General features: G+C 55.8%; 7 protein-coding genes and 1 non-coding gene across 8 annotated transcripts; 4 read left to right on the forward strand and 4 right to left on the reverse strand.

Annotated features, from left to right (window-relative positions):
- The first annotated feature begins 1,003 nt into the window (after positions 1-1,003).
- D7B24_005120 lies at positions 1,004-1,086 on the forward strand. Its single transcript has one exon. It is a non-coding gene; the product is annotated as a tRNA-Gln (tRNA).
- Positions 1,087-2,025: 939 nt separating this feature from the next.
- Positions 2,026-4,195, reverse strand: D7B24_005121 (uncharacterized protein; the record flags this gene model as incomplete). The annotated part of the gene is made up of 2 exons (XM_028639280.1): positions 2,026-3,484; positions 3,540-4,195. 2 exons carry the CDS (start codon positions 4,193-4,195, stop codon positions 2,026-2,028), a joined length of 2,115 nt encoding a protein of 704 aa, XP_028496322.1.
- A 1,293-nt stretch (positions 4,196-5,488) lies between these two features.
- D7B24_005122 (uncharacterized protein) lies at positions 5,489-6,545 on the reverse strand (the record flags this gene model as incomplete). Its single annotated transcript, XM_028639281.1, has 3 exons — positions 5,489-5,596; positions 5,724-5,763; positions 5,842-6,545. 3 exons carry the CDS (start codon positions 6,543-6,545, stop codon positions 5,489-5,491), a joined length of 852 nt encoding a protein of 283 aa, XP_028496323.1.
- A 481-nt stretch (positions 6,546-7,026) lies between these two features.
- On the forward strand, positions 7,027-9,101 carry TOM70 (TOM (translocase of outer membrane) complex component; the record flags this gene model as incomplete). The annotated part of the gene is made up of 3 exons (XM_028639282.1): positions 7,027-7,215; positions 7,347-8,790; positions 8,866-9,101. 3 exons carry the CDS (start codon positions 7,027-7,029, stop codon positions 9,099-9,101), a joined length of 1,869 nt encoding a protein of 622 aa, XP_028496324.1.
- Positions 9,102-10,188: 1,087 nt separating this feature from the next.
- D7B24_005124 (uncharacterized protein) lies at positions 10,189-11,344 on the reverse strand (the record flags this gene model as incomplete). Its single annotated transcript, XM_028639283.1, has 3 exons — positions 10,189-10,539; positions 10,610-11,185; positions 11,270-11,344. The coding sequence occupies 3 exons, from the start codon at positions 11,342-11,344 to the stop codon at positions 10,189-10,191; spliced, it is 1,002 nt and encodes a 333-aa protein (XP_028496325.1).
- Positions 11,345-13,374: 2,030 nt separating this feature from the next.
- On the reverse strand, positions 13,375-14,700 carry IMP4 (snoRNA-binding rRNA-processing protein imp4; the record flags this gene model as incomplete). Its single annotated transcript, XM_028639284.1, has 7 exons — positions 13,375-13,543; positions 13,598-13,729; positions 13,814-13,839; positions 13,900-14,195; positions 14,251-14,346; positions 14,488-14,644; positions 14,695-14,700. The coding sequence occupies 7 exons, from the start codon at positions 14,698-14,700 to the stop codon at positions 13,375-13,377; spliced, it is 882 nt and encodes a 293-aa protein (XP_028496326.1).
- Positions 14,701-21,158: 6,458 nt separating this feature from the next.
- Positions 21,159-22,245, forward strand: D7B24_005126 (uncharacterized protein; the record flags this gene model as incomplete). Its single annotated transcript, XM_028639285.1, has 3 exons — positions 21,159-21,317; positions 21,386-21,820; positions 21,895-22,245. The coding sequence occupies 3 exons, from the start codon at positions 21,159-21,161 to the stop codon at positions 22,243-22,245; spliced, it is 945 nt and encodes a 314-aa protein (XP_028496327.1).
- A 524-nt stretch (positions 22,246-22,769) lies between these two features.
- On the forward strand, positions 22,770-24,146 carry D7B24_005127 (uncharacterized protein; the record flags this gene model as incomplete). Its single annotated transcript, XM_028639286.1, has 1 exon — positions 22,770-24,146. The coding sequence occupies one exon, from the start codon at positions 22,770-22,772 to the stop codon at positions 24,144-24,146; it is 1,377 nt and encodes a 458-aa protein (XP_028496328.1).
- Positions 24,147-24,322: the final 176 nt, after the last annotated feature.

Here is a 24,322-nt window from a genome sequence, read left to right on the forward strand (position 1 = left end):
TTTACAAGGGCGTTCACGACTTTCTGAGTCAGGCGAAGACCGTGACGTCCGTGTTTCCGAAGGTCAGCACCGGGGTCCCATACTACAGTCCAGTATGACCATGGCCGAGGACTTTCGAGTCTCGCAAAGAAACTAGAAATATGCGAGGATCTCGTAAGTAGCCATGTTCAGACTTTTCGTCTACACGCCCACCAGCTGCCAGGCATGACTTATCGTCCTCGGTACCGGCGAGAGCTTAAGCCTCACCAACCACTGTCACACTATCAGCAACAGACAAGGCCTCGTCGACGGAAAATCCCTATGCCACGTCCTTATTATACCTTCATTGACACACAATCCCATCCCGAGATTGAAGCTTGGATCGAGGAGAGGTTCAGACTACCTGGTATAGGAGCGCGACGTTGACAAGTATTCAGAGCACAAGAACCTGCTGGTACGAGTCCTCTCCCGAATGTGATTCTCTTTGCTAACACTTATTCTTTTTTCGTGATTGTTATCCGCGTCATCTCAGCACCCTCTCTGGAGACGTGAGGTTGTGATCCTCGATGTTGTCGCTAGCGCTCCTTTCGCAGCGATGGCCGTAGTCTCTTCGCTGCTTGTTGATAACAAGGCAGGCCACGAGAAATCCATCTCTTGCTCTGCAGACTTATTGGGAAATGATTCAGATTCCGATTCGCTGTTAAGTTTGAGTTGTTCCGAGTTGCGAGGCGTTCGGCCTCCCCTGTTCTGTTGTTGAGGTATTGAGTTCATATACACTCCCGCCTACCAACGAACCTAAGTGTGGAAGTTGGAAGGCGAAAGCTGTGGGTCGCTGATGCACGTTAGATAGCCCTACAGGCAAGGGTGTAATGGTGAGACGGGTAATAGAAATGTATCATCGAAAAGATTCATTAGCATGTCGTGTCGAGATGCTTTTCGGTTTGCACATATGGACAGTGATTAAGAAAGCAGTGATGTTTCTCGAATACATAATCATGTGTCATCGTGTCATTAAATTAACCAGGGTCTGTTAGTCTAGTGGTTAGGACGGCTGGTTTTGATCGAAGATGATTCCAGTAAGCACCGGTTCGAACCCGGTACGGACCTTTATTTTTGCACTTCGCCGAGACGCTACTTCTCTCCTTTTGCCCCCACAATGTAATACAGACAGACAGACCGCCGACTCACTTTCGATGCCCGAGCCATAGACTAGAGGCTACACGAACAACGTCGCAAACAAGTATTAAAGACTTGTTTGTTCTCCACTTACGTGAATGGGCAGGGGAAATCGATCATGCCGGCAGAGTGAACAACTTTATCAAATCTCCAACTGCCCGCCACATAATCGATACAGTGCTTACAGTTCAGCTCTGATCCTTCACTTCATACCAGAATCAATGGCGAATAGCATTGGCCATCGCCCGTGCGAACAGTCTCAAACCACACACACGCTCGCTTCAGTGGATAATAACTATACCTTTCAAGTCCTCAACGCTGAATAATCGACAGGTACAAAATCAAAACCCAAGAGACACCACCGTCCCCAGAAACGCCCTTCACCTGTTGCTCCCGCAGAGTGGACCAGGCGACAGAAGCGAAAGGACAGCCCAGTCGAAGCATACAGGGACTCCGAAATCCATCATGAAACAGCAAGGAGAATAGTTTGTGAACAGTGATGTCTTGGTACGGAATGAGGAAAGCAAGGATAATCATGTAGTCCTCCGCTGCTCTTCATCAAAGTCCGAACCTTACCTCATCCGTCAAACACCTCAGATCCGACAAAACCCTTCCATCATCTGACCTTCCGAATTCATTCGAAAAGTCAATAGTCCTGGTGGATCCCGCGATAAAACAACGGCATTCCTCAACGGCGTCTTCCTTTCGATCCTTTTTAATTTGAGGCTCACAGCGCTCATACCGACCCTACATCCAAAGGAAAGACGTTCAAGTAGTAGTGAAAGGCTTCGATGATAGAAATGATAGCAGCTAGTCGCGGGCCGCTGGCGAGAAGAAAGAGTAGGGACGTGGTGAAACCTGTCCGCCACCCTACTGGGGATAGTATACCATACCAGGTGCTTGCTGGGGATAGAAGAAGCCGTCTGGGCTCGGGGTGACCATTCCTGCCATCCCCGGAACACCCGCACCATAGACTGGAGGACCCTGATATCCCTGGTAGTTGTTCGACGGCGGCATCTGAGAGGCATCGTAGTAATAGACCATGCCGTTGACCTCTTGCGCTACCATGCCTGGGTTGCCACCCGGCCCATGCTGTTCGTACTGAGACTGCTGGGGGTAATTCTGGCTCTGGGCTTGCTGCGAAGCCGGAATGAACGGGACTGCCGAAGCAGGCGATGGCATGACGCCGCCATTATATGCAGGCGGTTGATAGTATCCAGGCTGTTGCGGCATCATTCCGTACGACTGTTGATGGCCATAGTAGTTCTGCTGGCCATAATGAGTAGGCTGGAACGGCGCAGCGTGAATTGCGCGTTCGGGTATGTGAGACAAAGGAGTACCGGTTGAGAGATGAGACGGGTAGGATGGCTGGCGAGAGTGTCCATCCGGGCCCAGGCCGTTTGAAACTTGTGGTGGCACTTGCTGGTGGAAGGCCTGGTGGAAGGGCTGCTGGTCCAGGGTTGGCGACTCGATGCCAGCGACGGACACGGTCTTCTGTGGGCGAGGCTGGTGCATGGGGATTGATTGCTGTCGGTTTTCCTGGAAAATGGGCTTCTGGGGAAGTGGGTGTGTATGGGGCTGCGGCATGCCGCTCAGCGAGGCGTCTTGTACACCGACGAAATGATCGATAGGCACCATGCCATCGACACTGATTTGCGGTTGCTGAACTGCGGGCGGAAGCCGGACGACTGGGCGTGGATTGTCGAGTGGCATGGGTGGGCGCGAGACCACAGATCCGGTGGGAGAGAACATGTAGTCGCGACCGTCGGGGGCCAACGACGACCGGCGACTAAGGGCAATGCTGGGTGAATAAGCACTGCCATAGAAGCTGCCACCGAAGACGCTGGTGCGTCGAGAGAAGCCACCCATAGATCCAAGGCCTGAGCGAGGCTTGCCGCGGGTCCGCTGCTGGTTGGGACGCATCGCTCTTGGTATAAAAATGAATGACCTGTCGACGGCGGGAAAGATGTACTTTGGCGCGTTGTCGGGAAGCGAGATTCGAACTGGCTTATCGCGACGTAGGGGTGGTCTGTGATCGGGTAACTTGGTGTATTGTCGGACCGGCATGGCGAAGGCTGAAGGGGGTTTACCGGGTGTAATTGAAACTCTGACCTGCACGTTCCCAACGTGCTTCTCGGTAGACATGGTTCTGTTGATCGGTGTCGGGTTCGGGGAACAGGTCGGAATAATGCCGTTGCCATTTGGAGGACCCTCCTCGTCGGGGGGTGCATGACGGACAGGCCTCGAGGGCTGGGGATTGACAACAACTTCGTGCATGTCGTGAGCCCATTGTCCGCTTGTCAGAGGGTCGGAGGGTGGTTGGAGTTGGCTGAATAATTAGTCTTTGCAGAACAATCTATGACAAGCAGGGCTGAGAAACTCACTGCACTGGGGCAAAGGGGCCTCCAATGCCACCACGACCTCGACCACGGCCCCGGCCGAAGGGACGAAAGCCGTTCGCGGCTGGACCGGCGTGCCGGTGATCGTGCATGAAGAAAGCCCCTCTGTTTGGAACGAAGGCAGGGTCTTCATCCCGCCTTCGCTTGTACTCTTCATGCTCCCGCCGGCGACGGTCGCCTACAGGCTCTGCTGGTTGTTTCGCGGCCGAATCGGAAGTCACGACAAGAGGCCCGTTGGATGTGGGTTTCGGAAGGACATCGATCGCATCGTCGAAATGCTCCCCTTCACCTCCGATGTGCTTGCCTTCGAGAGACAAGCCATGCATCATCAAGTGTGTGTCTGAGGCAGGCTTGCCATCAGGTTGAGCTTCAGGAACGAGGTCTTTGGCGGTAGGAGCCTTCGCGACACCATTCCTAGCTGCCTTTGATTTCTTCGCGTTGGGCGCAACTGGCGACGTTTCATCGATGTTGCTGGTGTCACTGTCGGCGTCGTGCTCGTTGTCGATGTCATCACTGGCAAAGGACCCCTCAGACATCGAGTCGTCCTCGAGGTCGAGCTGGTCGAGACCACCTTCGTCCTCCCCTTCATCGTCAACCCGCCGCCTGTGGCCGATCAATTTTCGGCGACGGGTGGCGGCCATGTTTGTGTTCGATTTGGGAGCAGGCATAGCTGGAAACAGCCACTAGGATTGAGATGGTGTCGGATGGTTGTACGTGTGTGTCGCGGCGGGCATGCGGCAGATTGACTTTCCAGCAAGAGTACGTGACTCGGTGGTGGAAGCCGGATGGTCGGGGTGGATAAGAGCAAGCAGAAACCGCCCTGCGGCTACGTACAGAGGAAGCAAGCAAAAAGGAATCGAGTAAACAGAGTGCAGTCCGAGAGGCTGGAGAGCTTATTATGAAGGCCGTAGATAGGTAAGATTCAAGGTTGGCGGCAGAGGCTCGTTGAGGTTCCGGTCGAGGTCGGGTCGGGTCGCGCGAACGATGGAAGGTCGGATTCGAACCCAGCTGTGGAGGGGAGTGCCGCTTCTCGCGTCTCCTCGTCGGCGGCGATGACAGTCTGCGTCTAGTTAAAGGGCAGATGGGAATTGCACCACGCGCGTGGGAAGGGCCAAGATGGGAGACGTGGAGACGGGCGCGGAGGAGATGGCAGCCACGGGATGGTGGAGATGTGGTGATGATGATGATGTGCAAAGGGAACTTGAGAAATTCTTGGGGGTCTTGGACGTGGCCGGAGGTTGGAGAGGACCAGGGGGGGGTGGGAGGTTTGTGTCAGTGTGGAGAGAGAGAGGAGACTTCACGTGTGGTTGCTTTCGTTGCCTGCATTGGCCTGTCATTGTCAGCCTGAGAGGAATGCGCGCAGGTGCCATGGGAGATGCGACTCCCCGCACTGTATCAAGCCGTAGCCGGCAGGGCATCATCGGTGCGCTATAACAGTGTCTGTTAATGAGCTTGAAACATAATGCACTGTTTTTTTTTTCCTCCGCCGAGTTTGGCTTGAACAACCTCCCTTGGTGCCTACCTACCTAGGTACCTAAGGTAGGTACCTATTGAGAGGCCTAGGTAGCTAGGTGGCACAAGTCCAGCTTTTACAGGCCGCCGGCCTCTTCACGACCGAGTTCTGGCTCTCTTCCTAATGGAGCTGAGTGAACAACTTCCCTCGTTGCGTCCGATTCCGATCAGGCCGGTCGGAGACGTTTCTCGATGGTGGTTGAAGGCTCTCTGGCGACCCATCTGGTACTGCCGGTATTCGCGGAATACTACCCACAGCCACAGTAATCACTGTTGGGCCCCAACGTCTTTGCTCTCCATGGTAGCTTGCGCTGGACAGACTATGTACAAGCTCTTTGCTCTCCGTCACACCAACAGCAGGAGAAAGCTTCGGCGAATCAGACCGATTTACGACTGTCAATTGGCCTTAGGCTCCCGTATGACTACTCGTGCGGGACTACCTGATCAGACCATCCCCGCTTCTTGGGGTCGTTGCGCGACGCAAGGACCGCTACACCCCAGAGTGGGAGCGCTGAGATGGGAGGCCCGGCCTGTGCATCAAGTGCACGTCAGAGGACATGCTCGTTCTCCGGACCAGTTCTACTCAGGGCGTAGGCTCACCCGGCCAAAGATGAAACCTCTCACTCCATTGCTTATCCAGCATTCCTCTCCATCTACCAAGCTGTCCGCCAGAACAGCTTTTTCGATCGCGATACCGCTGCACAAAAGCACACATCAGAAGGTCTGTGGGTTAAGCCGCGACAAGAAGGGGAAGGGAGGGGAGGATAAGCATTACCGTTCGAGAGCCCATCTACGTGTGGTGCCATCCTGGCCTCCACTGCCAGACTCCCAGCTGAATTTCTGGGGTACAGGAGGGGTCACCCACCGGCCGTTTCTGAAGAAATAAGGGGTTGTCAGGCTGCCCTCCATGATGGAACCGTCAGTCTTATTGACTACCAGAACTTCCGTGGTATCGGTCAGCTGGATGCCGGCGCGACTCCGCGCGTCATCGTAGACAGCGCGCTCTGTTGTCTTGAAATGTGTGTATTCCGACTTGGACGTCAGAGCCGTGTCAGGCACAACCTCGTACACGAGGTTTTTGCTGGGATCGCCCGCAGCAACCTCTGCGTCAGGCACGGGCAGCCGACTGGGGAAGAGGTTGGACAGAGGCACCGGTGCAGCAGGTCCCTTCTCGCATGCAAGCCGGCCATCTTGAGCAAGAAGGATCTTGACACGGGCCGTATACCTGTGATCGGCCAGGGAGGTATCCAGAAAGGAGGCAAGGCGCTCTAGCCCAGCCTCACCCTCCAGGACCTGAATGGCATCTGGCCAGGCCCAGTGGGTGGCAGCTCTGAGCATGCGGTCGCGATGGTAATCGAGCATGTAGTAGGGTGACTCAAGACGTTGGTTCCATCCAGCGTTTTGAGGACCATGCGTAGGGACCTGTCGAAGCCCATCATCGTGGCGCAATGATGTGAAGAGCTGGAAGTCTCGAGACATTTCAATGAGCGAGACGATGTGTTGAAAAGCTCAAGTGATATCAGTGCAGGTAGCCAACGAGGCTCGAGATGTGTTTGTCCATCAGAGCCCACCCTAGTCATCTTTGGTCTGAAGCTTTGACGGACGAGGTCATGAAATTTCAGGTCTCTCATTGGCCAATGTATGGGCTCAGTCGAGATGGCCTGTCCACAGGCCAAGACAATGGCAACGCCTCGGGTCGCCGGGGCTGCTAGGCTGTGTGTGTGGTGACGTCTGGGCCTGTCCTTAGGTAAGCCCGCAATAATTTTCTGTATCATCACCTCCCGTCAGATTCCAGCAGCATCCAGGAAAGCTATCGCGCGCCCCATTCAACCTCCTATCATCAACCACCTCACAGCCGACGCTCTTTCCGGCCCTTTCCCAACCTTACCACTCCGGGCTCCTGCTGCAAAGTCAAGGAGTGTTTTAACCTTTTTTTTATTCATCGCACGCACTCTTAATCATGTCAAATCCTCTTCCCTCTGTCCCCCCGATGGCCACTAGGCCTGTCGCGGTCCCCGTCGAATCATCCTCTGTTTGGGATCGCATCTCGACGTGGGCGTCTGAAAACAAGACGGTTGTCTATACGATCGCTGGTGTGGCCGTCGTCTTCACAGGTGCAGGCGTCTTCTACTACCTCAACAGTGACTCGGTAAGTTTCGCCTGCCTCTTCAGCTGCTATCGTGGGCCTGCACCAAACTGCCTCACCATGTTCCAATCTGTTGCGCGACATCAAAACAACCGTTCCTCGACTTTCAATCGCTGATGGAAATCTCACTACAGAAGCCCAAGGACAATTCACCAAAGCTCAGCAAGAAGGAGCGCAGGAAAAGAAAGGAGGCCGAGAGGAAGGCTGAAGCCGAGAAGACAACGTCCACAGAAACTGTCGAGGAGAAGGCGCCAGCCCAGCCAGTCACTTTCGAGAGTGCCGATGAGCTGCCCGAAATCACCGAGGCGTCTGTCGCGACCTTCACAGAGGAGCAGCGCGATGCTTACGCGGCCAAGCTGAAGGATGCCGGAAACAAGTCCTACGGTAGCAAGGAGTACAACTCGGCGATCGACCTTTACTCCAAGGCCATCTTGTGCAAGGCCAACCCCATCTTCTACTCTAACCGCGCCGCCTGCTTCAATGCGCTCGGTGACTGGGACAAGGTTGTCGAAGATACCACGGCCGCCATCAACCTTGACCCCGAATACGTCAAGGCCCTGAACCGTCGTGCCAACGCCTACGAGCACCTGAAGATGTACGGCGAGGCGCTCCTTGACTTCACGGCATCATGCATAATCGACAGCTTCAAGAACCAAGCCAGCGCCGAGTCCGTCGAGCGCTTGCTGAAAAAGTTTGCCGAACAGAAGGCGTCAGAGATGATGGCCAACCGCCCCGTCAAACTTCCCAGTCACACCTTTGTCGGCAACTACCTGCAAAGTTTCCGTGTCAAATCTCGCCCTGCCGGCTTGGAAGACTCGATTGAGCTTCCTGAGGAGACCGGCGCCGGTCAACTTCAGCTTGGTCTGAAGGCCATGGAGAAGAAGACGGGCGACGGTTACGAGGAGGCGAGGGCAGCGTTTGACAAGGCTCTCGAGCTTGGTGATCTCGGCGACCACGAGGCATTGGCCTATAACATGCGCGGTACTTTCCGTTGCCTGCTTGGCAAGCACGACGACGCCATGGCAGACCTAACCAAGAGCATTGAGCTTGACCCTAGCCTGACGCAGAGCTACATCAAGCGCGCCAGTATGAACCTGGAGCTCGGCGCTCCCGAGAAGGCGGCCGAGGACTTTGAAAAGGCGCTTGAGCAGAACGCCGACGACCCCGATATCTACTACCACCGTGCTCAGCTCCACTTCATCAAGGGCGAATTCTCTGATGCGGCCAAGGACTACCAGAAGTCCATCGACCTCGACCGCGACTTCATCTTCTCGCACATTCAGCTCGGTGTCACGCAGTACAAGATGGGCTCGATCGCCTCGTCCATGTCCATCTTCCGCCGCTGCATCAAGAACTTCAAGGAGGTGCCAGATGTCTACAACTACTACGGTGAGCTGCTGCTTGACCAAGGTAACTTCCAGGAGGCCGTGGAGAAGTTTGACACGGCCATCGAGATGGAGAAGAAGACCAAGCCCATGGCCATGAACGTTCTGCCCCTCATCAACAAGGCCCTGTGCCTCTTCCAGCAGAAGCAGGACTTTACCGAGGCCGAGAAGCTGTGCCAGAAGGCACTTATCAGTACGTATTCCCCCGTCCCCCCTTGGCATCTCGACAAATCCCTGTCCATAACGGTTGGCGCTAACCGTTCTGCAGTCGACCCCGAATGCGACATTGCCGTCGCCACCATGGCCCAGCTTCTCCTTCAGCAGGGCAAGGTGACAGAGGCGCTCAAGTATTTCGAGCGCGCCGCCGAGCTGGCCCGCACCGAAGGCGAGACTGTCAATGCTCTGTCCTACGCCGAGGCCACCCGCACGCAGCTCCAGGTACAGGAGAAATACCCTAAGCTCGCCGCGAGGCTACAGGGCATGAACCCGGCGCTCGGCCGGTAAGGGTCTTGTCCTCGTTCGCGGAGGGGCAAAGATTTGGAAGCGGGTGTGTACGATGAGAGACCGGGGAAGGAGGGGGGTTTACGGAGACACGATGCGCCTTACGAATGCAGGCCAGATGGTCGGGCTCGAGGGCGCCTTGTATGATAGAGAGTTTTCTGGGTTGCCCACTGCCTGCCTGGCTCTCGCAGGAACTGTCAAGGTGGGAGTCAAGGTCAAATCAAAAATCGACGGTTTCCTCCTTGGCTCCCCTCCCTTGCTCCGTTACAAGAAAGGGGGGAGGCCTTCTAGCCGGAGTGCGACTCAGGGTCACGACTCAGGGTCATGTTGGGGAAAAGGCAGGGGGGCGGAGGCAGATAGGGTTGTCTTTTGTACTATGTATCGGGGCATCAGTGCACGGCGTGCTGAGCCTGTACAAATAGGTAGTATGTAATTCTTCCACTCACCTGTAACACCGCGTCCATGGTCTATGACAGTGTGTCGTTTGTATGTCTTGTGCAACATGTCTGGCTCACTCCGAATACACGAGGGGAGAGTCTGCCGTGGAAAACCAGAACCTCGTGGTCAAGTGGCGCATGGTAAACATGCTACAGCAGAGATTGTACATCACCTCGTTTCAACGTCTTGACAGTTTCGTTTCAGTTTCCAGTTATTAATTACGATCAATGAGATATCTGCTCTCACTACCAGCATCGGATCCAAACCGGGGGCGGCTCAGGAGACCGTCCTGGGAGAAAAGTAAATACAAGTAACACGTACAAAACTCCCAAGCCGCCCCTTCTCACTCCCCTCCCTTCTACAAAGTATTTCATCCACAAAGATGTAGCCGTCAGAGACTTTGCAAAAGGCCCAAGCGACGCGGCGTAAACTGCCGGTTCCTGCCAAACCAGACAGAACACGCCTATTAGAAAAGGCCCCCGTTGCGCCAGAAGTATGGCGTGGGAGGCGCAGCGTTAAGTGTAAAAAAGTAGAGGGAAAGGCTCTTGCGCCGTTGCTGCTCAGGGTTGGGCGTCGCGCATCAAAGTCTAGTAGCGATGCAGCGTTTCTGGTGGTTCTTCCCTTGCGCGCCCATCATATATCGAAGCAACGCTTAGCTGGTGGAGTTCTTGACAAGACCGACGCCGAGACCGACGCCAAGTGCGACAATGATGATGATGAGCACAACGACGAGGAGGCACCACCACTTGAGCTTGCGACGGTTGCGGGCGTGCTTGTTGGCAACCTCGACCTGCTCGTTGCCCTTTTGGATGTTCTCGACCGTGTTGACAGCGTTCTGCTCGGCGGCGTCGACGACGGCTTCCTGCTGCTCGACGAGGACGGCCATCTCCTGGAATAGCTGGGCAACCTCGGCGAGCGTGCGCTCGATGCGCTGAAGCTCGCTGTGACGGGCGCGGACGTTGCCGAGGACCGAGTTGGCCTGGCCCAGGCGGTTGTTCTTCAGCTGCAGCGAGGTGTTAGCATCATGTGGGAGGTCGAGGGCAGGAGAGACAGAGAAGGTGGGAGGGACATACCGCCGTCTGGAAGACACCCTCATTGCCCCAGTCAACCTCGGTGGCCTCGTGGACCTCCTCTTCCGTGGCATCCGGGTTGACGATTCGGTATTGACGGGCAATCTGTTCCTTGTAGCGCTTCTGGTATTCGCTCTCCACTTGCATGTAACGGTGCAGCTCGTCCTTGAAAGTGTTCTTGACCGAGTTCAGCTGGGCTTGCTTGGAGGCGCGGGAGGCGTCTTGGGTGCGGGCGGCATCGCGCTCGAGGAACTTGATCTCCTCGGTGATCTGCGTGTTGCGCAGTTGGGTCTGGGCAACGGCATTGTTCAACTGGTCGGAGGCGACGGAATCGGCGGAAGAGAGCGCGCGTTGGTGCAGTTGAGCAATGTGCTCAATGTCAGCCGTCAAGGTCCGGATTTCGTTGCGCAGATTTTGTACGCGACCGAGAAAGTCTTGCTGGCTGATGGTGGTGGGTGCGGATGACTGTTGCTGCTGCTGCTGCTGGTATGGGTTGCTCTGGTCCTGGTTCTGTTGTGGCTGTTGGCCATAGGGCTGCATCTCATACTGGCCGCCGCCATACTGCTGCTGGCTCTGGTTCTGACGGAGAGAGAGAGGTCAATGTTAGAATGGTGGTGATGGCTTCAATTGCGCTCGAGGGTGGAGGTGGGCAGGTGGGCTTACCTGGTTGTGGTCGTACCCGCCCTCGGCCGCGGGACCCTGGGCATAGGGGTTCTGGCTGTACTGTCCGTACGACATGATGGGCTAAGAATTAAGAGAGGCGCGATGGACGCGCAGAGCGTTGGTAGTCGATGTATTCGCAAAAGGCTGAATGGTGGCGGCGGGCGAATTGAGGAGAGGAATTTGTTGTGATCAAAACGGTCCGTCCGGAGGTGAGGTAGTGGTGGAGCGTGCAAGGTATTGACAAGAGAGAGGGAGAGGGAGTGAGGTAGGTACTAAGGTGAGATGGGATTCCCGGTTGCTGAGGACCTGCACGCGGACGGGGTACCTGGACTGTCGAAAGTTTGCGGATGCGGCGATCTGACTGGCCAGTGAACAGAAGAATGGGACGGCAAGGGTAAATGACGTTGAAGCTTGGGTCTTGACTGGGCCTGGGGATCCCTGCGAGCTTCCAAGGGCACAGTGAGATGCTCTGCGTGCTGAACGGGGGGGGGGGCTTCGGGTGTCTGTGGTGCTTGCTGGGGCCTGGGGTCCGATTGTCTGAGCGCTGAATCGAACTTGGCCGGCAGCTCGGGGGCGGCGGACAGCAGTCTCTTTTGTGCTTCGTGCCAGGACTCCCCACCCGTAGACAGAGTCCTACGGAACTGCCTACCTCTGAAGGTACATACAGGTGCCTTGGGGGCTGTGCGTAGCCTGGCTCCGGGGCTTGAAATGGCCGAAAGTGCAGGTGGGTGAGCACATGCTCCTTCAGCGCCCACGCTCCTTCAGCGCCAGGGCCTTCTGTTCTCTTCTTTGTTCTGGCATGAGATGACAGCCAAACCGAGATCGAAAGAGATTCGCGACCCTTCCTTGTCACAGCCAACTACCTTGCTTGGTTGGTCATTTGACACACGTAACAGACGACACCCAGCGGGCGGCGTGCAAGTACAGGTGCCCAATATCTTCAGCGGAGCCTCCCTTCCATGGGACATCTGGAACCATGTTCCGAATGTCTGTCACTGAGCCCACGCTGGCGTGGCTGCCCTGCATGTAAGGTCGCCCATGCAGCAGCGTGAGATCCCGAACCGGCTTGACCAACACGCCTGTGCCGTTCCAAGACTTGTGGCTGCGCCAGTCCCTCCAGTCCAGCGAACCATCACTCCATCAGTGCTGGCTCTGTTCTCCATGCCACTGCGGGCCACCGAAAATAGGGCGGCGGGGTCGTCGTCGTCGTCCGCAGTCTTCGCAAGCTACTGGGCTGTGCTTCGCCTCTTCGGGCTTCGCACTGTAAGCTCGTCTAATTCGTGTTGCCACACACGCCTCGCATCGGCTTTCGCGACCTCCGCATTAGGCATCCATCTATTGTTCAATTTGTTAGTCTCGGCAGATCGGAACCATCTGATGATGTCCATTTCTTGTAGAATGTTCATCGAACACCGCCCACCTCCCATTGGTTCATGGCTGCCTTTTTCAAACCCTGTCCACATTCCGGCATCGCCTGCGACCTGCATCTGTTATTGTGCAATCTGCACAGTAGGAGACGTCGCTGGCTTCCTGACGATGCATCACAAGGCATGACTGCATAGAATGTCCTACACGCGCTTGAGATGTGATCATCATGGGTTCGTCTATTGGTATCTTTTCCAGCGCCGTCCAGTTTTTTAGTAGTTTTTTTCCTTTCACCGACATTGGCTTCTTTCGCCCTTGCCTGATGTACATCGTCTTGGTGCTCTGCGTCATCCTTTGTCCAGACGTCCTCAACTCTCTTCCATGTCTTATTCCCAAACGCAGAAGCCTCGCCGTGGACTCATGTCCCACATAGCGGAGCATTTCGTGATGGCTGCAGCTGCCTCCATAGGCCTAACCTTACATAAAGTAAGGTAATCACGGCTACTCAAGTGCTGGTTTCGTGCTACCTACCACTGCTTCGGCCAGCCGTTACATCTCTCGCAATGCTGCCGCATGGCCATCTCATCAACGTCCTGGTGAGGGAGTGTGTCATCAGCTTCTTCAACACCCTGTGTGATCACTATGCCAGAGATACCATCGAGGGGCTCCTCTGCCTCATGTCCCTGTACGGCTGGCTCCGCCGTCTACTTTCCTGACGACAAAACAGCAAACATGTCGCCTCACAGGTAGTTCTTCTTGCGGCCCGTACGCGTGTACTGTGAGAGGTGCCACTCCACGTCGCCCTTGGCCTCCAGCGTTCCGGCTCTGACCTCGAACGGCCTCATGGTCATTCGAGGCCCAACCTCAGCCAGCTCCACTGAGTCGTAGGATGTTCGAACGAAGACGTGACTACACCGAGCGGTCAGTAGGTTCCAGGTGCGGCGCTCTCGGCCAGCAACTTACTGTCGGACTTCGATACAGTCGTCTTCGTTGACAAAGGTGACAACTCGGCTTCCCACCTGGTTCTTGCTCGTTATGGGCTCCCTCGGTGGGAACAGATGCTTCAACACGGTGACGATTCGCTTTCCTAGTGGGCTGTGGATATCCAGTCAGTTTCGGCCTCTCGGCGTTTGCGCCCGTGCCACGTGCTGCCGATACAGATCTTTTACAAGTACATACCTTTTGAAACCTTCAAAGATGAGATGCTAGAGCCTATGTTAGTCTCTGGCACCGTGCCATAAAATGATGGTTCAGGGGAACCATACGGGATATTGCTCGCTGACTGTGCCAAGGCTCTTGATTTCGGCCATCATGACCACGTTGTGAAGAGAAAAGGACACGGTAGGCCCAAAAGGCAGGTGGCTGACGGTCAGAGCCGTGGGTGTACCTCGATGCTCGCTCAGTAGAACAAGATCAGACAACCCGTTCGTCTTGGAAGACATGACAAGGTCAGGCAGAATGAGGTTGCCACGATTGAGCCGGACCGAGGTAGGAAACAGCAACCTTATCTCCTTGGAGAAGGCTGCGAGTCTGCTGGAGGGATCTCGAGAAGTTGTGACAACTGTGGGGTTTTAGTCCTTTTCCTCAGAAGAGTATATAGGGGAGGATGCACATACGAATTCTCGGTTCGCTCAGGCCCGAAGTTGCGGCGTATTCGTCGTCGAGCTGATCCGCCGCTGCGTTGATGTCGCCAGCTTCATCGTATTGGTAGTCTGGGATACATGTGTTAGTGGCCTTCTGTCGTGTCTCCTGGCAACAGTCCACCGAGTGACCATCAGATCTGAATTATCACCGCTTGTTGATCTTTCAAAATTTGTGCGCCGCAAATAGTCTTCGTCATGAAGGTCACATACCCTTTCGGAGTTTTTGATCTTTCGCAATGGAGGGGTCCAATGCTTTCCCTGACGCCAGGGCCTCCCTCAACTGGGCTCTCTTCTCTGCGGTCTCTGCTTCCTTCAGGGCCGTCGCGCGCCTGTAGAGGTAGTCCCTCCGCTGCCTAGCTTGTTTGCGCTGAAATGCATTAGTTTGCGCCCATTTTATCTGACTGCCAAAGTCCTCACCAGCATGACGGCGATTCGGTGACGCGAGGCGTGCACAAGGTCGGCAGTTGTTTCGTTTCGGGTCGGGGTCGGTTATGGTCGAAGATTTCCTTCTGTCGTCTACTCCGGCTGGCGCGGTTGGCCCTTGGTTTCGTTCGTGTACGCAGGTGGTCGAGATTATCGAATGTCGCATTCGTCCTTGGTCGGCTTCGCCAAAAGCCTCCAGAAATCTTGACGACCCGAATAATCTTTCCTTATCGGAACCGAAATGGCCCGTGCTATCTTTATCGCGGGGGCGTCACATGGCGATAACGGGGCATCCCACCAAAAAAGAGGGAGCAAGCCATCATACCTTAGTGATCGGCCAATCTGACTTTGGGCGCCGTCTTTGAATTCCAGGATCATCAAGCTTCGCGCGACTTGCACCGAGACAGCGCCACTGTGCCCTCGAACACAACTGCAAATCCGAGGCATCCTCACATAGCACGCACGACAACCAAGCCAACCTGCACGCTGGTCGGTATGATGTGACCTGCCCTGTTCTCACATTACCCCGAATCTCTTCCCGCACGACCCAGAGCCGCACCCGAGACCCTGCCGAACGGGACCTTATTGCGAGACATACCGAAAATACTGTCCGGTGAGTCGCACAATCTTCGAACTTAGGCTACTCCCTTCCATACGCTCGGAGAAGGCCACTGCTGTCGGCTCAGCCATTCGAGCGACCGAAGACTTCGTTGCTGATCTTTCCAAGGGTGCTTTATCCGAGCAGAACTCTTGACAACAATCACTTCCCCCGTCGCTGCGCGATCATGGAGGGAGCCTTTACTCACCTCGGAAACCACTTGATCTCCGATTCCGCTGCTGCGATCAAGGCCGGCGCCGACGACCTCTCGACTATCGATGCGGACGAAAGCCTCCTTTATGGTGGCAAGTTTGGGGGCCGCGGCGGACGACGCCGCGCCGATGACGACGACAATCAGACTGAGCTATATGACGAGGAGGATAATGACAGTCTGACGAGCGCACCCGTTGGCGCTTTGCAAGACCTGAAACTCGGTCACGCTCAAGAGGAGGAAAGAGAGCTGCCTGCGCATGCCTGCTCGTACGTCTTGCTACCCCACTTCTCCCGAAATGCGACTCTGGCCCTCTGCTGACTTTGACGATCCATGAAGGTACTGCGGCATCCATTCCCCGAGCTCCGTTGTCAAGTGCCTTGGCTGCAACAAATGGTTCTGCAGTGCTCGCGGCAACACGACCTCCAGCCACATTGTCAACCATCTCGTTCGCGCTCGCCACCGAGAAGTCCAGCTTCACCCTGAATCGACCCTTGGCGACACTATCCTCGAGTGCTACAACTGCGGAAGCAAAAACGTCTTCCTGCTGGGATTCATCCCTGCCAAAGCCGATACCGTCGTCGTTCTTCTCTGCCGACAGCCATGCGCCGCCAGCACTTCCTCGAAGGACATGAGCTGGGACATCTCACGATGGCAGCCCTTGATTGAGGAGCGCGCCTTCCTCCCGTGGCTGGTCGCAACGCCCTCAGACGCCGAGCAGCTGCGCGCCCGTCACTTGACCCCGAATGTCATGGCTAAGCTCGAGGAACTGTGGAAAGAGGATATGACGGCAACGGTTGCCGATTTGGACAAGGCGACCAGTATTGATGACGATCCTCATCCTGTGCTGCTCAAGTACGAAGACCCGTTTCAGTACCAGAATGTTTTTGGCCCTCTGGTCAAGATGGAGTCCGACTACGACAAGAAGCTCAAGGAAGCGCAATCGGAGGACGGCCTTCAGATTCGCTGGGATTACGGCCTGAACGGCAAGCATCTTGCAAGCTTCGAGCTTCACAAGATAGAGTCCGGCGATGTGAAGCTGGCTGTTGGTGACGAGATGCGACTCCGCTACAAGGGAGAGCTTCGTCCAGCCTGGGAAGGCGTTGGCTACGTGATCAAGATTCCCAACAATCACTCTGACGAGGTCACTCTGGAGCTGCGTAAGGCCGGTAACGAGAAGACGGTCCCAACCGAGTGCACCCACAACTTTTCGGCCGATTATGTGTGGAAGGCGACTTCATATGACCGCATGCAGCTCGCCATGAAGACTTTCGCTGTTGATGACAACAGTGTCTCGGGTTTCATCGTTCACAAGCTGCTTGGACGTGACGTTGCGGTCGCGCCTATGAAGACGGCCATGCCGAAGAAGTTTACCGCTCCTGGACTACCCGACCTCAACCAGTCCCAGATTTCTGCCATCAAGGCGGTCCTTCAAACGCCTCTGAGTCTGTAAGTCAACACTCCACGTCATTGGACATTCTGCGCACTGCTAACGCTGCGAAGCATCCAGGGGCCCCCGGGCACTGGCAAGACCGTCACGTCGGCGACCATCATCTACCATCTCGCTAAGAGCAGCGGAGGACAGGTCCTCGTCTGTGCGCCTTCTAACGTTGCCGTCGATCAACTTTGCGAACGTATCCACCGCACAGGGCTCAAGGTCGTGCGCTTGACAGCCAAGTCCCGTGAGGATGTTGAGTCCTCTGTCAGTTTCCTCGCTCTCCACGAACAAGTCCGTATGAACGACAGCAATGGCGAGCTTGTCAAACTTGCACAGCTGAAGACCGAGCTTGGCGAACTCTCCAGCCAGGATGAGAAGAAGTTCAAGCAGCTGACCAAGGCTGCCGAGCGTGACATTTTACACAACGCTGACGTCGTCTGCTGCACCTGTGTTGGAGCTGGCGATCCCCGTCTCTCTAAGATCAAGTTCCGCAACGTTTTGATCGATGAGTCGACCCAGTCTGCTGAGCCGGAATGTATGATTCCTCTTGTTCTCGGTTGCAAGCAGGTGGTTCTTGTTGGCGATCACAAGCAGCTGGGCCCAGTCATCATGAACAAGAAGGCAGCGAAGGCAGGCCTTAACCAGTCTCTGTTCGAGCGACTGGTGAATCTGCGCCTGCAGCCTATTCGGCTGAACACTCAGTACCGCATGCACCCATGCCTGTCGGAATTCCCATCCAACATGTTCTACGATGGCTCCCTTCAAAACGGCGTGACGCACGCCCAGCGACTCCGCCGCGATGTCGACTTCCCGTGGCCCGTTGCCGATACACCCATGATGTTCTGGTCGAACCTAGGCAACGAGGAGATCTCAGCCTCCGGCACATCTTATCTCAACCGCACCGAGGCTTCGAACGTCGAGAAGGTTGTGACTCGGTTCTTCAAGGCAGGCGTTAAGCCCCAGGACATCGGTGTTATCACCCCGTACGAAGGCCAGCGCAGCTACATCGTTAGCACGATGCAGAACACGGGCACTTTCAAGAAGGAAAGCTACAAGGAGGTCGAGGTGGCGTCGGTCGACGCTTTCCAGGGCAGAGAGAAGGATTTCATCGTGCTCTCTTGCGTGCGTTCCAGCGACAACCAAGGCATCGGTTTCCTTTCGGACCCCCGTCGCCTGAACGTTGGTCTCACGCGTGCGAAGTACGGCCTCGTCATCCTCGGTAACCCCAAGGTGCTGTCTAAGCACGAGCTTTGGCACCATCTCCTTGTCCACTTTAAGGACCGCAAGTGTCTCGTCGAGGGCCCGCTTACCAACCTGCAAAGCTCCCTCCTCCAGTTTGGCAAACCCAAGACGCCGTACCGTCAAAAGTTCAACCAGCCTAACCAATACGCTGCCGGCGGATACAGCAGCGGCAATGGGAACAATAATGGCAGCCGTTACGGTCCTCCTGGCGGTTCTGTCCGCGATTTTGATACAGGCTCGGTCGTGTCCTACATTCCTGACGACGTCTCCTCTATTCACAGCTCCAGCCTCGGCGGCGCCGGCCTCAACACGACCTACCCTCAGTTCTTCTCCGGATTCGGCCACGAAACCTGGCCCGGACTACCAGGTGCCCCTACTGGTCGATCTGGCAATCGCAGGGCCGCTCGCGGCGCAGAGAGCATCGCTGGCGAGAGTGTGGCCAATTCTGAGTACACCGATGCAAGCGCTAGTGTCATCGGGGCCAAGGGAGTAGGTCAGGGCGGTGTCAGCCTGGGCGCGGGTCTTCAAGATGCCATTCACGGTATGCGGCCGGCATCTTACAGCCGCAGCGACCGTCTCACGCAATATGTCAACTCGACCAGCGGGAACCGAAATGGCCCTGGCAATGGCTACGGACGTCGCTTCGACAAGGATGACGATGAAAAGAGCGTCAGCACTGCCTTCCACAGTCAGATTGGCGGCGGCTTCGACTGAGTTACGAGACGGTAGACATCAAAAGTCATGTATGAGTCGTCTCGACATTGCCCCCACTGGGTTCAGCTCGCCGCAAGCTATACAACATGGCAACCCAAGGCTCGACGAGTGCCCGAGGACATGCCTGGTCAAATGACAACAGGCTGTCTCGAAGGAATCCGCATCACAACATCAGCCGATAGCGTGCTGGTTGACGTGTCAGGCGGTTCGCCCTAGCGATACCTACCGACGGTTACCACGCTGCCTGGGCGGACCTGATTGTGCGCATACGACAGTCAAGCAGTGTACTTGCGCTGCTGAACATCAAGGTGGTGCAAATCATGAGACAGTCGAACGAGAGATGGCGAATAGCCCTTACGGAGTTTGTGGCGGCGAGCGGTTTCCAAAAAGGCCATCGCAGGGAAGGCAATAGGAGTGAGACGTCATGTCTCAAAACTCGGGTTGAAGCTCACGCTCGGTGGAGCAGGGTTTAAACGACAATGAGGTCCGGGTAGTCCGTATGCTTCGGCATGTTAGGATTGGTTGATTGTACAGTATCCCAATCAGACCGATACATCTCGAGCTTTCGGCACGCTACAGCCAGCACATCACCACGTGGTTCCCGGTCCGGAGAGCTAGTGTCGGGGTCGTTCGTTGAGTTACTTCGCGTCAACATTAAATACAGTCATTCGCTTCACACCAATACTCCCCGATTGCTCATGATGATTGTTGCCCGTATTCTTCTGACTAGGTACAGTGGTACCAGACAGGGTACCGTATCTAACCTGTTGCCATGTGTATCGGGCTGTTCTGGCCGGACTTGGATTGTGCAATGTTCAAGAGTTGTTTTCTAGTCCTTCTCGAGCGCCAGAAAGAGTACTGCCAACAGACGGATCCTCTTTGCTCCTCTGGGCCAAGATAGGTTTCCGCCCGGCCCTCGCTTGCACACAGCGGTCTTGGAGCCAGCTTTGTTACGGGAAGAATATCGTGAATCGAACTCGTACGGACTGTCTTGATTCTGCTTCGCATGCACTACATGTTGCTGAATACATCCGGGAATCAAATGAATGAAGAACGAAGAATATCTGACCACCACAATGAGTAGCTAATTCTCCCCAGAAGACGGACGCGCAAAATAGCTATATGGAGTGTACCATGAGTATAGGCCTTTAGTATGTGCATGCTAGTAAGGGGATGTATGATACCCCGCGCACAGCATACTGCCACGTCGCTCTGCGTTCGCTGATACCGGTCATTTCATTTCTTTTTCGGAGTTCAAAATGACGACAGCGCGCAGCCTGTGTAGAGTATTCAAGCAGATACTCAGCCGTTCCAGCTGTGGTAAGGGATATCCATTACATCACAACGAAAGGGGTCATTAGGATGAGGCAGGTAAACGGTTTCCAATGCAGGTGTACTCTGTCGTTACACTTTATTTCATAATACAGCAAGTCTACATTCTGAGGTCGTTTCATTTTTTGTCACATCAGACCACAACGCTCAGTCCGTTATGGCGTCCAACGTGTAGAAAACCACTTCCACATCCTAAAACGCCATTCTGGCCCTGGCACACAACCGCTCGATGTTCCTGTCGCAGGAGATCTGACGGATAGATACAAGCAGGTGGAGGCTCAATTTGGAGCCTCTAAGGGTCAGGGTGAGGCTTCTTGCCAAGACGTGATCCTCGCCCAGGGGAGTGCGTATTTCACCCCCATAAATCATGAGCTCACGACCAATCCTTCTCGACAAAAGAGTGAGATGTCGGCACGCGAATGCCGTGGGATACAGGTGCTGTGCATAAAGCTAGTAGCCTTGTCGGGGTATGACGATCAGCCATGCGACGTCATCTGTCGTGGCCTCCAACGCCTGCGAAGCCAAGTGGTGCACTGGGGGAGATGACCTCATCAAGGATCATGCCCAGCCAAGCAGGTTCCATCTGTACATGGCTTGCGGTGGCATTATTCAGAGACGCAACAACTCCTATTCAACGGACGAACATACCAGCAGCATTGAGTGTGTGATCCATCTCGTTCGCAATGTCGACAGCGGATTCCAAAGGCAGGCGATCTCGATTGATGGACATATTGGGCGGAAGAAGCCAAGCCAAAACCACAGAACAACCGATCCCAAACTCGAGTTTGGACAGCCAGCTCGCTGGATCCTCTTCAGAGAACAGCAGCAAGCCCGACACAACTCTGAGCACACAATCGCCGTCGGACATCTCGAAGAGCACCAACGGTCTATCCCGCAGTGAACCTTCAAGCAATCCAACATCAATGTCCAACCCAACGGAAGAAGCACTCAGGGGCCCGACGTCGTACACATCGCCTACCATCAAGAGGGAAACCCACAGCAACCCCAATACGGGGCAGACCATCACGACGACGACGACAACGACGACGACGACGACGACAATCACTGGCCAGGACGGCGCTGTACGTACATCCGTGATCCCTTCCACAGCTATCTTCTCCTATGACCCCGGACTGTTCGCTAAGTGTAGGAGAAAACCATAATCGAACGGCCGCATGATAAAGCCACCGAGCTGCCGACGGGCATTGAGCCCCCTACCCAGGTAGAACAGGATGAACAGATGCCAGGAGCTTCCGGAGCGGGCCTTGTTCCGCCCCAGGAGCCGACCTCGCCCATGACCCCGGTGGAGGCAAGGAACCCACCTCCCGTGATACCGGAACGGAATGCCAGACGGTCTCTCGAGGGTATGCCTAACCAGACGAGGCCTCTCGCAACCGCCATGCAGCCCCAAGAAGGCTTCAGTCCGTCGGACCAAGGACCGCAGGACTATGCACATCCGTCAAACCAACCATTGCCGCACGAGGCGCAGGGAAATAACGCACGGCTCGGCAGCAACAGTACACCAAAGGGTCTAGGGTCAGTAAAGACTTTCGACAACCTGAAGCGGGCTGCGGCCGGAGTACATGTACGCCTACCCCCCCCCCCCCCCCTCCTCCCCTAATTGTGTTTTGAGCACGATGAATAATACGTTGTTATCAGGGTGCCGGTGATCTCCTGCGCGGGACGTTCAACTCCTCCATCGACAAACGGTTCCACGAGCCCGACAGCGTAGCGGTCCAGAAGAACGAGGACGTCCTCGAACGGGGCCGTTACGAGGCGGAGAACCAGCGTTTCCACCACCCGGAAGGGGCCATGCCTCCGCTGGACCAGATACAAGAGACATACGAGCCCTCTGAGCCCGACTACCCTTCATCGTCCCAGCAGCTACCAATCCAGCCATTGGCGCCTCGGGAGAGTCGATTCAGCGGCATGTTCAAGAAGGACAGATCGCCGAGCGTCGGCCCGCCAGATCCTCCAAGAAAACTCAAGAAAATGAGAGGTGTTGCCTAAGAAGCACACCTGCCCTGCGATAGGGTTCACAGACAAGCGCGCCTTGTATGATTGATGTCCGCCGCTTCCCCCGGAGGTCTTGACAAATACCAGGACTTTGGTACAGGAGAGGAAGCGGCCCAGGCTGGTTGTCTTGTGTCACCTGAACGTGGAGTTGCGCGGTCTTTGTGAGGAGGACTTTGTCTTAAAGCGGCATTTTGAGTAGATACTCATGCATACGTACGTAAGCTTCTACAGTAGGTGCATAATCCTCACACCTATCAATGGCCGGAGATGCTGTGAGGGGACCGCGAGAGTATATGTGTGACCGCCAAGACACAGGCGCCCGAAACGGATGCTCCACTATTTAAGCTTGAGCTCTCACGTCATGTAAGCAAGCGCGTCCAACCCCGTTTATTACTGGGTCAGTTCTTCGTGTTCTCAGCTGCCATCCTTCCACCCACTTACCACCCAACACCTTACTTTCGTTCAAGTTTGGAACCTGGCGCTGGCTGTTTGTCCTCGCGCAGATCCGATCATTCACCATGCATCTCTCGCAGCTGTGCCTCCTCGGGGCTTCGCTAGGCGCCTGTCTGTTCGCCGAGGCCAAGCCGCTCGAAGACTTGCCGCAACAGCACGTCATGGCCGAGCCCGACTCGACGCAGACCGCACAAGGACCTCGAGAGACCGGCGTCGGACACTTCAGCGAATGGTCGCGCGAGACGAAGAGGCGCTTCCTCATCGATTGGCAAGCAGGGCGGTCCTCAGAGTGGACAATTGTCCAGGGCAACGAAGGCGGCGATCTCGACTCCATGACTGCCGCCCTCACCTGGGCGTATCACCTACAGCACTCGACTTTCAACACGTCGAACCCGATCAAGGCCATTGCTCTGCTGCAGACTCCGACCGATGCCCTCGATCTGCGACCCGAGAACAAGATCGCCCTCGACAACTCCCAGATGAGCTCAGGCCACTCGGACCTGCTCACCATCGAAGAGCTTCCTGAGGATCCGGAGACGCTGGCAAACGACATCAAAGGCATCGTGATTGTGGACCACCCTGTCCCGCTGAGGAAGTGGCACGATGCCAAGCTTCTGAGCATCTTTGACCACCACAAGGACAACGGCGCCGGGCCTCATGCCGAGCCGCGCATCTTCGAAAAGGTGGCGAGCTGCACGACCATTGTCGCGCGCCAGATGCTCGACGAGCTCGAGGCCCTGCCGGAAGAGTACCACATGCCCCACGAGCTTCTCGAGCTCATCCTGTCGGCCATCGCGATCGATGCCGGCGGACTCCGAGATGCCACCGAAGAGGACCGCAAGACGGCGCAGCGAGTCCTGGACCGGAGCGACTGGCGCGGCACAGACCTGGAGGACAAGATGGCCGAGCTCGACGACGAACTCAGTGCTGCCAAGAAGGACCTTGACCATCTCGGCGTCCGTGATCTGCTGCGGAGGGACTGGAAGGGCGACCTCGTCGACACGCCGTCGCCGCGCACGCCCACCGTCAGCCTCGGCTTCGGGTCGATCCCGTACTCGCTCGAGGAGCAGATCAAGAAGACCGAGTTCGGCGAGCTGTTTGACTGGTTCGCCATCGAAGCGGCGTGGACGGCGCAGGTCGGTGCCGACATTAGCGTTGCCCTCAACAAGTACAAGACCAGGGATGCCAGCGGCAAGAAGCGCAAGATCCGCGAGATCGTCCTGGTGGTCCGCACCGATGTGCGCATCAACGAGACACAGGCGGACAGTCTTTTCGAGACGGTCGTGAAAGCCGTCGAGGCAGACGAGTCGCTGAACGTGAAGCCATGGCATCGGGCCGACGAGCTGGGCAAGCGCCAGATGGTCTGGACGCATGAGCGGGAAGACGCCGGGAGGAAGGTCATCCGGCCCCTCATTGAGGCCGCAGTCGAGGCCTGGGACTGATCATACTGTCAAGTGTACAACAACAGCAAGCACCAAACATGTCATGGACGATGTATGCATTCGTAAGATCTAGTAGTGTATTGTCAAGTCGAGGATAGAATGCCAATATTTCGGATGGACCTCCGACTTCCTAACCTGATCAGCCCTGCGGCGCGGCACGTAGGGCAGTCGCGACG

This window comes from Verticillium nonalfalfae (assembly GCF_003724135.2).
Source record: "Verticillium nonalfalfae strain VnAa140/NRRL 66861 chromosome Unknown scaffold_30, whole genome shotgun sequence".
Taxonomy (NCBI): Eukaryota; Fungi; Ascomycota; class Sordariomycetes; order Glomerellales; family Plectosphaerellaceae; genus Verticillium; species Verticillium nonalfalfae.